The sequence below is a fragment of the Pleurodeles waltl genome, chromosome 7 (genome assembly GCF_031143425.1).
Source record: "Pleurodeles waltl isolate 20211129_DDA chromosome 7, aPleWal1.hap1.20221129, whole genome shotgun sequence".
Classification (NCBI taxonomy): Eukaryota; Metazoa; Chordata; class Amphibia; order Caudata; family Salamandridae; genus Pleurodeles; species Pleurodeles waltl.
This window is the reverse complement of record NC_090446.1, coordinates 710457749-710473137: the sequence shown is the minus strand read 5'-3', so window position 1 is coordinate 710473137 and position 15389 is coordinate 710457749. Positions and strand designations below refer to the sequence as shown.

Genomic DNA, 15389 nt, shown 5'->3' with positions numbered 1-15389 from the left:
TGCCATGTATCAGTATTAATCATCGCAGGTGAAGGACTCAACCCTATTAAGGGTATTATATAAGCACATTGACAGGCAAGACTTTCTTGAGTGCAGCCCTGAAGGTATAGAACTAACTCCAAGACCTTACATACTGTTTCAGGTTGTCAGAAAGAGCCTCTACCACTTGTCAATTCACTCTTGGATTCTTTTAATACTCTGCTACACATTTTAGTGATATCATAGAGTATATTGCTGGCCCTTGCGGGAGGTGCTATAAAATGAATTGATTCTGGTGACTGATTCTATCAAGCAATTATTTCAACCGGTAACAGAGAAGGTTTAGATTCAAACTTGTTTCTACATAATTGCATCAGGTTGTGATATAGTTGATATAACAGCAAACATTAACCACGTTGAAACCGTGGCATACCTTTGCGGAGGAGAGATGTGGAGCCCGCTCATTTGTGGTGTTATGTTAGCGTCTGAGTTGTTGTTCATGTAGAGTCTGGATGGGTTATTATATGGTGAGTTTAACATTGCTCTGCTGTCACTTGGGCTTCCTCCAGGAGAAACTGGCAATGACCTTGTGTGCTGAGTGTTCCCAGCAGGCGCATTATCCTGCAAAGTACAAAAACAGATATGGTCACAGTTGGGTTTCACTTAGTTAATAACAGCTAGAGTTCTACCGCTTTGAAATCTTAAGAAAATTGACACACATTTAATGCTGGAATTGGTTTCACTGGACAAATGTAAACCTGCATTGGGATATAGAACACTTACAAGTACCAAGTAAAAATATGATTTACATTATTTGTTTGAGTCACATGCTGAGGTCTGGAAAAATTATAGGTCTTATTTTACACTGCCATTCACAGTTTTCCTCTTTCTCTCGCTTATGAAGTGACTAATTATGCTAAACTTGATCAAGCCAGGTTTTTCTTTCTTACTGCAGTATTACCAGAGGGATTTTAGGTCTGGTATGACCAGAGCAGGTATGACCAGAGCAGCTGCCTGGAAGCTGTATTGTTACCAATTCTTTATAATATACATAAAGTGTACTTTTGCTCCACCCAGAGCAAGATCACTTTCTCACCTCATGCTACTGAGTATTTGATGTATCAACCCGCCTATTTGGAAGTTCTTCCAATGAATGCACAGAGGACTATTTTACACCATTTAATGATCATCACACAGGATTATCATTGTCACTGCTTTATCTTTTATATGCTTTCTGTACAGAAAACAATATTTTTTTGCTACGTTTTCTCCCACATCTGCACAGCCAATGCTTCAGGCTTTATTGTGATAAACAGCATTTGTGCATGTAACACACATAAACAGGCATCTGGGAGAGCCTTTTATTAGACTGAGAATTCACACAAAGGCAAAGAGAAGTACCGCAACCCCAAAGATATGCATATACATTCCCGCTACAGTGCATTTGTTAACTCCTTGTTTTCGCATTTCTGGGCACAAAGCTTACAATTTCAGTCGGAGTCTGCAGGCAACAGCCACTAGCACTCATTTTTGGAGTTCAGGACATATTTAAGATCATCAGACTTTGACCCAGAGTGCGAGAGAAAGATTGAAAAGGGAGGAAGAAGGAGGAAGAGAAAGATGGAAAAATAAGGAAAAATTGAGAAAGGAGGGATGAGAAGCACATGCAAGAGCAATAAAGATACATAAAATGCATAGGGTAGTAGTAAGAGGTGGAATCAACGCAAAGCCGCATTATATTCAGCAAACCCAACACTGGCAGCGTTGGTGCAAGCTTCTAAGGAAACTTTGGGCCTCATAGACATTATTTTGTGGTTCCAGGAGTCACAGCTGCGACCCCTGGCATCTTCCTTGTGACATTTGGCAGTGTCATAGAGCAGTGAAAGTGTCACTTAGCAACACACTCCTGGGGTCTCCCAGGCCACAGATCACTCCAAGCATGCGTATGCTTGGCCTGGAGCCATTTACATTTGGTGGGCAGGTCCACTCCAGACTGGTCTACATTGGGCAAACTCAGTTTTGTGGCGTTCAGACCACTGTTGTTCCTGTGCAAACATTCTGGAATGCCACAATTATTGTAGACAGCCACAGTCAGCAGTTCTTTTAGTTACTTTGTTTCTACTTATCTCAGCACCTTTTAGTAGCTGGTGTTGCAGCATTCCATGTTTTTATACACTATAATTCAGCAGTGGTGTGGCAATGAAGCAAAGAGCAGTAGTGCACGCAAAACATGGGCCCTCAAACTGCTGTATGAGTCGTACACTACAGCAATAATCTGGCTCATGAGGCTTCTCAAGCCTCTGCACCTTCTACACCATTGACAACCATGCCCCTGTGTTTCAGACACTTTAGTTCACTTCTTCCTTTTCTCAGTATGAGTGAGTGGTGGCTGTGACTCACTCCAAAGTGCAGTCGTGGTACTAGTTTAAAATGCAGAATCTGCCCATCTTGCTAACAAGACCTCTGCTAGTCACGCATATAGAGGGCACCAGGTCATGGACGTCGTTGAGGGGTCGCAGTTGTGCCCACTGGCTTGCCCTTTGGGATCCAGGCATTGTTTTGGCAAACCCTGGCTTCAGACTTAGTAAAATCATTGACAAAACAGGCCTCGAGAAATGTACTCTCTACCTCGCTATGAGGAGGAGGATCAGAACACCTAATCCAAGGAAATGATAGCTGCCTTATCACAGTACATCTAATTCAGGGGAAAACTGACCTGCAAAAATGAAATGGCCAGCCAAAGAACAGATCTTGATTGGTTGATTGCAGCTTGGGCTCAGTTTGCAGTGAGCCCACATCAATCAGTTAATCAGGGGGCACCTCATTACTGTGTTTTCTTAGAACTGGCTGCATGACTGTATATTCCCCTTTACGACTGACTGAGTCAATCAGCGAGGGTGTTCCACAGGAGCGGCTGCTCCATTAGGGTGAAGGAGCATTGCTGCCCCACCCCGCCAGCAGCGGCAGCTGCAAAACCTTTTAAAGAAAACAATAATAAACTGTGTCTATTATTGTTTTCTTGAAAAGGGGTGGGGCATTGGGGGTGACCAGCACTTGAGGGGAGTGCACAGAGCACTCCCCTCAGAACGCACGTGTGTTTGGCCAGCCCTCTCGCGCTGGCCAAACATACATGCGCACAGGGCTCTCTTCAGCCCAGCAACACAGTTGCCGAGCTGGAGAGAGCCTGCACAGGCTCCCAGTCTGCCTGGGAGTGCCCTGGCTGGGCGCTCCCAGCCAATCCCAAAGCTGCTTTGAGCAGTGTTATGATTGGCTGCAGGGCAGGCTGGGAGCCTGTGCCTGCGGGCTGGAGCGACGAGGGACAGAGTGGCGCGCGGCGGAGGAGGTGTTTTTGTTTTTATTTTATTTTATTTAGTTTTAATTTACACCTCACCCCCCATGCGCGCTGCCCCTTCTCATTGTCGCGAGGCATGACTGGCGGGCCACCCACAAGCTACCCTAACTGTTCATGTGTGCAGTACCTCAATAGGTGATGCAAAACTGTTATTGTAGTAGACATGTTGTACTGCAGCTCGTAAATGAATCTTTAAGCACTGGACACCACTGTGACAACAGCATTCCCCAGGTAAACTGAAAGCTGATACCAAAAATTAAATTATTTAAAAAAAATAACAATAATGTGTGTACTACCGAGCCTTTGAAGCACTGTATGTGGAATAACGGAATTCCACTGCCGCGCTGGCGTCCCTCTATCCCTAGCACAGCACTGCACGAGACTCCTGCTTACTTCCAACAGATGACATAGTCCCACCTTGACCCTCGGTGCCACTTAGCTATCCTGGGCTCCATGGATCACCACAGGATTCCGTGCCCACGGTCAGGAAAAATATAAGCAGTGACAAAATGGCCCTTTTGCCACGTTCGCCATAAAAGTTTCTTATTTTTTTCATTGTGGCTATTATTAGTTGTGTTTACCCTTTTTTCCCACATCCTCCTGATTGATTGTGAGCTTTGATTTTTTTTAGATATTTTCATTACATCCCGTAATACCCCGCTATTCTTTTTGTTACCTGAGAAATTGTAACCTTTAGCTGAGTAAGTTTGAATGAAGTTGTAGCAAGTCTGGTGAGGTGTGCTTGTAGTGTGAGTGCAGACTATTTAATAAGCAGTAAACATTTCAGGAAAACATTGCTTGCTTAAAAACTCTTTAAGTGTGAAGCTATACTGGAGCAGCATTTAAAAACATCCACAGAACTTGCATGCCATATGTGCATCACAAATCAAACAAGCATTTGCAATGCAATAGGTCTTCCATTTGTGAGAGTAGAGCTATTGGCATTGTAGATGACATTGTATTTTACCTATGTGTTTTGGTTTGGAGTGTAGTGGGTGTATGAACACAGGCGCAGCTGCACCACTGTCCAGAGGACTAAGAATGGGAAATTACCATTGGGAACATACACACAGCTGCAGCACTGCCTAGAGGACTTAGAATGGAGGAGTTACCGACGGGACCAGAGAAGAAGCTGCAGCACTGTCTAGGAGACTAAGAATGAGGAATTACCACTGAGAACAGAGACACAGCAGCAGCACTGCCCAGAGGGCTTAGAATGAGGATTTTCCACTGTGAGCAGAGACAGCTGCAGCACTGCTTAGATGACTTAGAATGGTGGAGTTACCAACAGGACCAGAGGAGCAGCTAGCATCACTGCCTAGAGTACTAAGAATGTGGAATTACCACTGGGAACAGAGAGACAGTTGCAGCACTGCCTAGAGGACATGGAATGGTGGGGTTACTGACAGGACCAGAGAAGCATCTAGCAGCACTGCCTAGAGGACTTCGAATGAGGAATTACCGGTGGGACCAGAGAAACAGCTAGCAGCACTGTCTGGAGGACTTAGAATGGGAAATTACCAACAGGATCAGAGAAGCAGCTAACAGCACTTCCTAGAGAACTAAGAATGAAGAATTAGCACTGGGATCAGAGAAGCAGCTGCAGCACTGTCTAGAGGACTTAGAATGAGAATTTTCCACTGTGACCAGATACACAGCTGCAGCACTGCTTAGAGGACTTAGAATGGTGGGGTTACTGACAGGACCAGAGGAGCAGCTAGAAGCACTGCCTAGAGGACTGAGAATGAGGAATTACCACTGGGGCCAGAGAAGCAGCTAGCAGCACTGCCTAGAGGACTTAGAATGAGGCATTACTGATGGGACCAGAGAAGCAGCTAGCAGCACTCTCTAGAGGACTCATAAAGAGGAATTACCAATTGGATCAGAGAAGCAGCTAGCAGCACTTACTAAAGGCCTAAGAATGAAGAATTACCACTTGGACCAGAGAAGCAGCTGCAGCACTGTCTAGGGGACTTAGAATGAGGAATTACCACTGGGACCAGAGAAGCAGCTGCAACATTGTCTATAGGATTAAGAATGAGGACTTACCACTGCGACCAGAGAATCAGCTACCAGCACTGTCTAAAGCACTTAGAATGAGGAATTACCATTGGGACCCGAGAAGCAACTAGCAGCATTGCCTAGAATAATTAGAATGAGAATTACCGATGGATCCAGAGAAGAAGCTAACAGCACTGTCTAGAGGACTTCGATTGAGGAACTACCGCTGGTTCCAGAGTACCAGCCAGCAGCACTGCCTAGAGGACTTGGAATGAGGTATTACCGGCGGGACCAGACAAGCAGCTTGCAGCATTGTCTAGAGGACTTAGAATGAGGATTTACCGATGGGACCAGAGAAGTAGCTAGCAGCACTGTCTAGAACTTGGGAAATCGTAAAAATGTTCCTTATTGGCTAAAACATTTGGTCTGTGATATGACCAAGGGCCGCACTGATGCCTGCAGTGGCAGGGGGCAGGGGGTGTTTACCGGTAAGGTGGATATTGGGGAAGTGAAGCATATACATCTAGTGCCTGAATTGCACAATGAGAAAACAGAAAACCTTTGAATAATCCCGGCTTCCTCACTGTACCGAATTGTGTGCCCCTAGGCATTTGTTTTATTTCACTTTCTCTCCTTTTTCTTCATTATCACTTATAAGAGGACCTTGACATACATGATTGATGGATGGGTGCTGTACAAAATGTTTTTGGGTGTTTGATTTAATAAAGTGTAGTGTTGTTCATATATAATAAGAACCCAGACAACCCAAAGAGTGCATGTAACAAATGACTTGCTACTTATTTCACTACTGCCGTTGTTGTCAGGGTGTGGGGGAAAAAGAATGTTTCAAATTTTATGTTTGAAAACTATCACTTTTAAAAAATACTTCTTAATGCGCTGATAGAATCTAATGTACTATGTTGAAACAGATCTGCATAATAATGCAATACACTTGTTGAATTCTGAAGAGACTTTATCATATTTGTACACTTTGCTGCAAGATATCTTGAAATATTAAGGTGTTTCTAAACTTGAGCAGTGCAGGACTTCCTTTTTGTAACATCAATTAGCCTTTGAATAAAAGCTTGCCTGTTGATTTGTCATCGTTTGATAGTTTAGTGTAGAGTTGAGTAAATAGCATTTCAATGCTTCTGTTGATTGGAGGGTCGCATCTAAAGGTCAGGAGGGCAGCGCTTTGAGTATGAATGGTCTAGAGGACTTAGAATGAGGAATTACCACTGGGACCAGAGAAGCAGCTAGCAGCACTGCCTACAGGACTTAGAATGAGGAATTACCCACCTCACCAGAGAAGCAGCTATTAGCACTTTCTAGAGACCTTAGAATGAGGAATTACCACTGGGACCAGAGAAGCAGCTCGCAGCACTGCAGAGAGGACTTAGAATGAGGAATTACCACTGGGACCAGAGAAACAGCTCGCAGCACTGCCTAGAGGACTTAGAATGAGGAATTACCCACCTGACCAGAGAAGCAGCTATTAGCACTTTCTAGAGACCTTAGAATGAGGAAGTACCACTGGGACCAGAGAAGCAGCTAGCAGCATTGCCTAAAGGACATAGAATCAGAAATTACCGATGTTTTGCTCAGAAGCCCATGCCCAAACTACAAATATCAGATGTTTTGAATACCAAGGCTGTGTAGTCTTGATTTCAACGTATGCTTTTTTAATCCACCACCAGACACTCCGAACATTTTTATCTCACTCGTAGGGGTTTTTCATCCCTGCTTTTCTTATTTGTCTCAGTTTTTCCATCTTTCTGCTCCTCCTACTTTTCTCCTTTTGTGTGATTCTTTCTCTTACTTTGCATTAAAGTCTGTTGAGGGAAAATAAGGGCCCAAGAATGAGTGCCAGGTGACCCTACCTGCAACCCCCAGCTCAAATTAAGCACTGTGAATCCACCACTCTTCATTGCTTTCAACTCACTCCCAGTCAGAGCCACCAATACCCTCCACAAGTTCATGTTCAGAAATACATTTGTTTGTCTGCTCACAAATGACCACCAATGATTACTAAAGTCACCAATACACTTTTATTTACATTGTTGATTTTTAAGTGCAGTTTGTTCCTTAATGGCACCACCTCCAACAGCACCCTACTCCCACGCTTAATGTTTTATTAAGCAACGTTGATCAACCTAATTGTCTTAAGTACAGATAGCTGTCATATGTGCTACTTTCAGCCAGCTGTGTTTTAGCAAACCCACAATACTTGGAATAATGCTGAGCAAAACTACATCATACAGAATGCATCAAGATATTGGCTAAAAAGCCAGTACTTACAATAATTTAATGCAATTAGGTCACTTGACAGCCATGACAGTCAAAAGCTTGTTCACCTTGTCATGACTTAAAGCTGCTGCACTAGTAGCTGACATTGTTTTTTTCCTGGCAGGTAGGACCAGCTTTTGCAAAAGACTGGCTCAATTGATATAATTTCCTAGCATTTTTTCCATACTGTAGCTTGTGTTTACAATGTTTTCTTTTCAGACAGTTAGTTAATATGTCCGGTAATTCCTGACTGAAAATGTCCTTTAGTGAATTTAAAATTAATGTAATTTTACTCACTACTGAAATGCAAGTTAGTAACCTTGTATATATGGATGGCTGGGAGATGTGGAAAATTAAATTGACTGTGAAGTCTTACAGGTCAAGTAATGAATTATTGCCACAAAGTGTGCAGGATTTTAGTGAGTATTCTATATTTGTTGTATTTTCTGCACTAGATTTCAGGACCCAGTACCCTTTCGTTTAGTAGACTTTAATTAATGTTACATTTTGCACCATTTTTTTCAATGTTGGCAGGAGTAACTACGGAGAACAACTTCTAGCAAAAACATAGGCATTTAGTTATGCAGTGTGTTCTGGTTTTGGTCATGCTGATTTGGCAACCTTTGACATTACTGTCAATAAGCAACACCTTATGTGTATGATACTCTGAGCCTGAACTGGTTTTTAAGCGACAAGCACTTTGAATTCACTGACTTGTATCTTTCAATTGGTATTGGACATACACACTCAACAAACAAAGTGACGGCCACCAAAAGACATTGTATATTGTGTATTCAAGTATGACAAATGTTTCCAGTACAATCATGCCAGAAAAACAGGCGCTGGCTAGCAACAGTGCTTAGGCATTTGAGGAGAATCAGAGCTGCATTATGGCTGTTCCTAAACCATTACAATTTCGAAAAGGCGACAATGCCATATGTTTATCTGAATGCCTGGACACTCCTGCTGTGAAGTGTCACACGTGTAGGACCGAAAAGTCACACACAAGCACACTGAAAACACCGAAAATATGGTGGGTATGTGGATGGGGACTACGCATCTTTCATTTGTTTCCTACGATTGTTAGAACAGTCTTGGTTGCAGCATGTCAGGGCTGAGAAGGACTATGGAGCTGCATGTGGATCCCAGTAATAACAGAGGGCTGAGCTACATTCTAGAGCTGGTGGGGTGTCCTAGTATGGGTGGAAAGGTGGATATGTGTTATGTGCAAATAATGAGGAGTATGTCCGACTTATATGTGTGTTCCGTTTCTGGAAAAGCAAATTTGGGTGAAAATGTCAACACTGAGATGTACGGATGCATGCGGGTCCCAGTACTCAAAGAATGGTGGTGTGTGTTTGAAAGGCATGACCGAATTGTATGGCAATTAGTTCCAGTACAGGAGTACACTAAAAAGACAGGATGCAGCAGGCCCAAAGAAAACGCATCAATCCCTATGAGTACCCAGTAAATCACAATATATAAGATAGTAACTGTTTGGAATTTGTGGTGTGCAACAACACCAAGGCCCCTGCCGCAAAAAAAGAGCCTAAGAGGCAAATGAGGCCCCAACAATACAGAAAATTTAGGGGGTGCACCACTCCAAAACATCCAATAAAATGCAGTAAGCAGAAAGAGTCCAATACTGTTCAGTTAATAATGGTGCAAGACTTCTGTCAGTTTCTTTACGAAGACTTTTATTGGCGTAAAGAACTTGTTACGACATAAAGTTCATGAAAAAGAAGCAGCCAATGCGTTTCGGCCTATACAAATGGGCTTCTTCATGGCAAAGTAGTGTTCCAATTGAAACTAAAGTTATTTACGATGTGCAAGTGCACAAGGGCATATGGTAAGCCTAAAAAATGCCCCATATGCATACAATTAGCGGGACAGGCGGCATACGGCTGGGCCCGTTTCTACTTATGGTTACCGGCCTTTGACACCATTTGGATCACCGCGCAGCAGCTTATTGACACACATTTTTTAGGCTTTGCCATATGCCCTTGTGCACTTGCACATCATAAATAACTTTTGTTTCAATTGGAACACTACTTTGCCCTGAAGAAGCCTATTTGTATAGGGCGAAACGCGTTGGCTGCTTCTTTTTCATGAACTTTATGTCATAACAAGTTCTTTACGCCAATAAAAGTCTTCGGAAAGAAACTGACAGAAGTCTTGCACCATTATTAACTGAACAGTATTGGACTCTTTCTGCTTACTGTGTTTTATTGGATGTTTTGGAGTAGTGCACTCCCTAAATGTCCAGTACAGGAGTAGTAGTGGTGAGTGCTGAGGGCCAGAATTCAGGCATCAATATGTCATGAGTAGACGTGGATGCTCTGTACGAGGCTCAATCTGTAATGGCAGAGCTGCGTGTAGGTGCATGTATTTGTACTGAAGGACTGAGGTGAATGGCAGTGCTGCCTGTGAGCAGGGGTGTGGCTTCAAGGGGGTGTTTGGGGCGTTACACCCCCCTAATAAATGCATTCTGTGGTAAATGGTTCAGTACAGGTGCTCTCAGTCCGTTATGGTGAAGTCTCTGTCGGATTTCACCTATATTTTTAAATACAAAAAAAGACAAAAAAGACTTCCATACTCTCTCTCAATCTGCTCTCTCTCTTCCTTTCTCTCTCTTTATCTCTCTCTCTGCTAAATGTTTTTGAGAATGTTGGTTGTTTTATAAAACATTGCATTTTCTGCCACTTAGTACCCCTAACAATCCACACACCACACACATTGTCCATTAAACCTCATACGTTGCTTGTTGTATAATGTGTTTTACCTGGATATGCCAGCGTGATTGCTGGAAAACTTGAAGCTTACACCCCTTCAAACTTTCTGATGAAGATACACCCCGGCAGTGGTGGCTGTCAAGATATCAGAACGGAAGGAGAAAAACAAACATTTTATATTCAATAAAATATTTCACTTGCCCTAATCTACCTGCAGCACGGCCCCCATGTTCCTGGCTCCAGCCTCCAGTCCAAGCTTGAACTCCACTGTCCCGCAGCCAACTCCTTTATCCAATCAAGATGCTGCTCTAGTGCTGTTAAGCAGCATGAGTGAAGAGTTTGGATTGGCTGGAGCGGGCTGCCTCAGCACTCTGATAGGCCTGTGCCTGCTCTCCAACCCAGCTGTCTAGGACAGCAGGGTTGGAGTAGTTTGAATTGCGCATGTCAGTCTGGCCATAGCAAGGTAGCCGACCAAACCAACATGTGCTCTTCAAACAGAAGTGGCCACTCCTGACTGCTGCCAATCAGCAGCAGTGACACACTGCTCCGCCCTCACACTCCGTTTGCTGGCAGAGATTAAAAATAAAATTGTAATAAAAAAATTGTATTACCATTTAATTTTTCACAGTTTATGAGCAGCAGTGGGCGGGGGGTGCTCCTCCGCTCCTATGGAGGAACCCTGGCTGTGTCCCTGCCTGTGCGTCCTACTATTAATAGATCAATGGTGGTTGTTTTGGTTCAGAAGGCGCATGGAAGAACTGCACTTAGGTCCCAATACTGAAATAGTGGTAGGTGAGTTCTTCAGGTCAGGAGGTAAATGGAAAGCTGCATGTGGGTTCGAGTATTGAAATAGTGTCGGTGTGAGGATTTGGAATAAGTAAAGCAGCCATTAATTTATTCATTTCAAGAAACACATACTAACACATGTACCCAGTTCCTTAGCCTTTTGTTACTTAATCTGTATCTGTGAGAAGAGGTTGAAGGGACATTAAAAAAAATATGTTTGCATTCTGTATTAGTAGCCCTCAGACGCATGAAGACATCCTCCATTCCGCTCCTACTTCTGGTTCGCCTGAGTTTACAGCATGTACTATACTTACAACTACATCACTGCAAATGTATTACAAAGCACCACTGCCACCGCTTTATATGATCACCAGCAGCGGTGGCAAAGGGTCTCTGATTCTACTACTGGTGTTACTTTCCAGACTGAAGCAGCACATGTTGCCACTGTATATCTTTAATATGAGTCGTCTTATTTATATCTAATGGAAGGTATTTTAGGGTGTTTGCAGGTGCTCCAATGCAATGTCCAGGTGTTTTTATTGATTTAGCACAGTATTTGACTTCAACGTCATCTCTTTTAATGTCCCTGGTTTCAATCCAACATTATATCACTTCTAGTGCTATCACAACATCAAACTCCAAAGTTATGTGATGTCACTACCCTAGATGTCTTTGAGATCAAGTGATTTCACTTCCTGGAATGTCACAGACAGCTAAGAGGGACATGATGTCACTTCCGCTAAATCGACCTCAATGTTGGGCTCCTGCACCTGTGTTTTTGTTTTGTTTGCTTATAAATTAAGGTCTGGTTGGGCAGAAATTATTAAACCAGTGCAGAGAACAATTTATTTTTCATTGTTGAGGTATGTAACTTTAACCCCTTCCCCGCCACGGACGTAATGGTTACGTCCATGGCAGCGCCCGTGTGGCGCCATGGACGTAACCATTACGTCCTGAATGCTTACCTCGGGAGAAGCGCTAGCGATCCTCCCGAGGGACGCCCCCCCAGGTCAGGGCTGACCGGGGAATCCCTTCCCCTTCCACCCCCGACCCCCCCCACACCCCCCTGTGACGTCAGCGCGCGAGCGCGCGCTGATTTGTCACAGGGGCCTCCCTAGTCGCGCTGGAAGCTCTGCTTCCAGCGCGATTGAAAAAGAAATGCAAAAGCATTTCTTTTTCAATCACTTGGGAGGCCCGGAGGGGCTTCAAAGGGAAGGAAAAGTATTTCCTTCCCTTTGAAGTCCCTCCGAGGGTTTCAAAAGCCGGATTGCTTGCAATCCGGCTTTTGAAACCCCACTAGACACCAGGGATTTTTTTTTTTCTTCATTGAAATTGACAAAAGGGAGCGACCCCTTGGGCAAGGGTCGCTCCCAGGGGGGGCATTTTTTTGAAAAGGCCTTTTCTGCCCCCCCTGGGGGCAGATCGGCCTTACTAGGCCGATCTGCCCCCAGGGGGGGCAGAAACCTCTAGGCACCAGGGACCATTTTTTTTTTGGTTCATTTTTTTTTATTGAGGTGGGGAGCGACCCCTTAGGCAAGGGTCGCTCCCCTTGGGGGGAAATTATATTTTGGCCATTTCTGCCCCCCTTGGGGGCAGATTGGCCTATTTTGATGAGGCCAATCTGCCCCCAAGGGGGGTAGAAACCACTAGACACCAGGGTTTTTTTTATTTTTATTATTGTTATTGACAAAAGGGAGCGACCCCTTGGGCAAAGGTCGCTCCCAGGGGGGGCATATTTTCGGGAAGGCCTTTTCTGCCCCCCCTGGGGGCAGATCGGCCTACTATTAGGCCGATCTGCCCCCAGGGGGGGCAGAAACCTCTAGGCACCAGGGACCTTTTTTTTTTTTTTTGTTTCATTTTAGTTTTTTTTTGGTGGGGAGCGACCCCTTAGGCAAGGGTCGCTCCCCTTGGGGGAAAATTATATTTTGGCCATTTCTGCCTCCCTTGGGGCAGATTGGCCTATTTTGATGAGGCCAATCTGCCCCCAAGGGGGGTAGAAACCACTAGACACCAGGGAGTTTTTTCTTTGCGTGAATTTCACGCAAAGGGAACGCCCCCTTAGGCAAGGGTCGCTCCCTGGGGGGGAGGGCAATTTATTTTAGGCCATTTCTGCCCCCCCTGGGGGCAGATCGGCCTATTATTAGGCCGATCTGCCCCCAGGGGGGGAAGAAACCTCTAGGCGCCAGGGCAATTTTTTTTTTTGTGTTTTTTTTTTTGTTCTTTCTTTTTTTTAGAGATGGGGAGCGACCCATCAGGCAAGGGTCGCTCCCCTGGGGGGCAAATTGTATTTAGACCATTTCTGCTCCCCTGGGGGCAGATTGGCCAATTTTAGGTCAATCTGCCCCCAAGGGGGCAGAAACCACTAGGCACCGGGGATTTGTTTTTTGGCGCCAATGTCACGCAGGGGGAGCGACCCCGTAGGCAAGGGTCGCTCCCGGGGGGGGGGGGTGGGGGTTGGGGGGGCAAATTTATTTTAGGCCATTTCTGCCCCCCCGGGGGACAGATCGGCCTATTATTAGGCCGAACTGCCCCCGGGGGGGGGGGGGGGCAGAACACTCTAGGCGCCAGGGCAATTTTTTTTTTTGTGTGTTTTTTTTTTTTTTTTGTTGTTTCTTTTTTTAGAGATGAGGAGTGACCCATCAGGCAAGGGTCGCTCCCCTGGGGGGGCAAATTGTATTTAGACCATTTCTGCCCCCCTGGGGGCAGATTGGCCAATTTTAGGTCAATCTGCCCCCAAGGGGGCAGAAACCACTAGGCACCGGGGATTTGTTTTTTGGCGCCAATGTCACGCAGGGGGAGCGACCCCGTAGGCAAGGGTCGCTCCCGGGGGGGGGGTGGGGGTTGGGGGGGCAAATTTATTTTAGGCCATTTCTGCCCCCCCGGGGGACAGATCGGCCTATTATTAGGCCGAACTGCCCCGGGGGGGGGGGCAGAACACTCTAGGCGCCAGGGCAATTTTTTTTTTGTGTGTTTTTTTGTTGTTGTTTCTTTTTTTAGAGATGGGGAGCGACCCATCAGGCAAGGGTCGCTCCCCTGGGGGGGCAAATTGTATGGCCAATTTTAGGTCAATCTGCCCCCAAGGGGGCAGAAACCACTAGGCACCGGGGATTTGTTTTTTGGCGCCAATGTCACGCAGGGGGAGCGACCCCGTAGGCAAGGGTCGCTCCCTGGGGGGGGGTGGGGGTTGGGGGGGCAAATTTATTTTAGGCCATTTCTGCCCCCCCGGGGGACAGGTCGGCCTATTATTAGGCCGAACTGCCCCCGGGGGGGGGGGGCAGAACACTCTAGGCGCCAGGGCAATTTTTTTTTTGTGTGTTTTTTTTGTTGTTGTTTCTTTTTTTAGAGATGGGGAGCGACCCATCAGGCAAGGGTCGCTCCCCTGGGGGGGCAAATTGTATTTAGACCATTTCTGCCCCCCTGGGGGCAGATTGGCCAATTTTAGGTCAATCTGCCCCCAAGGGGGCAGAAACCACTAGGCACCGGGGATTTGTTTTTTGGCGCCAATGTCACGCAGGGGGAGCGACCCCGTAGGCAAGGGTCGCTCCCGGGGGGGGGTGGGGGGTTGAGGGGGCAAATTTATTTTAGGCCATTTCTGCCCCCCCGGGGGACAGATCGGCCTATTACTAGGCCGAACTGCCCCCCGGGGGGGGGGGGGCAGAACACTCTAGGCGCCAGGGCAAATTTTTTTTTTTTGTTGTTTCTTTTTTTAGAGATGGGGAGCGACCCATCAGGCAAGGGTTGCTCCCCTGGGGGGGCAAATTGTATTTAGACCATTTCTGCCCCCCTGGGGGCAGATTGGCCAATTTTAGGTCAATCTGCCCCCAAGGGGGCAGAAACCACTAGGCACCGGGGATTTGTTTTTTGGCGCCAATGTGACGCAGGGGGAGCGACCCCGTAGGCAAGGGTCGCTCCCGGGGGGGGGGTGGGTGTTGGGGGGGGCAAATTTATTTTAGGCCATTTCTGCCCCCCCCCCCCTGGGGCCGGCTGAGCTACAGGCCAAACACCACAGGTAGGCACCTTGCAAAAAACACCTCTGTTTTCTGTGAAAAAATATGTTGTGTCCACGCTGTGTTTTGGGCCATTTCCTTTTGTGGGCGCTAGGCCTACCCACAGAAGTGATGTACCATTTTTATCGAGAGACTTAGGGGAACGCTGGGTGGAAGGAAATTTGTGGCTCCTCTCAGATTCCAGAACTTTCTGTCACCGAAATGAGAGGAAAAAGTGTTTTTTGGGCCAAATTTTGATGTTTGCAA

General features: G+C 45.8%; 1 protein-coding gene across 1 annotated transcript in view; it reads right to left on the bottom strand.

Annotated features, from left to right (window-relative positions):
• Positions 1–15389, bottom strand: part of PDLIM4 (PDZ and LIM domain 4) — a 525321-nt gene that overhangs the window by 118164 nt on the left and 391768 nt on the right. The window contains exon 4 of the mRNA XM_069244747.1: positions 413–600. Within this exon, the coding sequence (XP_069100848.1) occupies positions 413–600 (188 nt within the window). The remainder of the gene's footprint in view (positions 1–412; positions 601–15389) is intronic.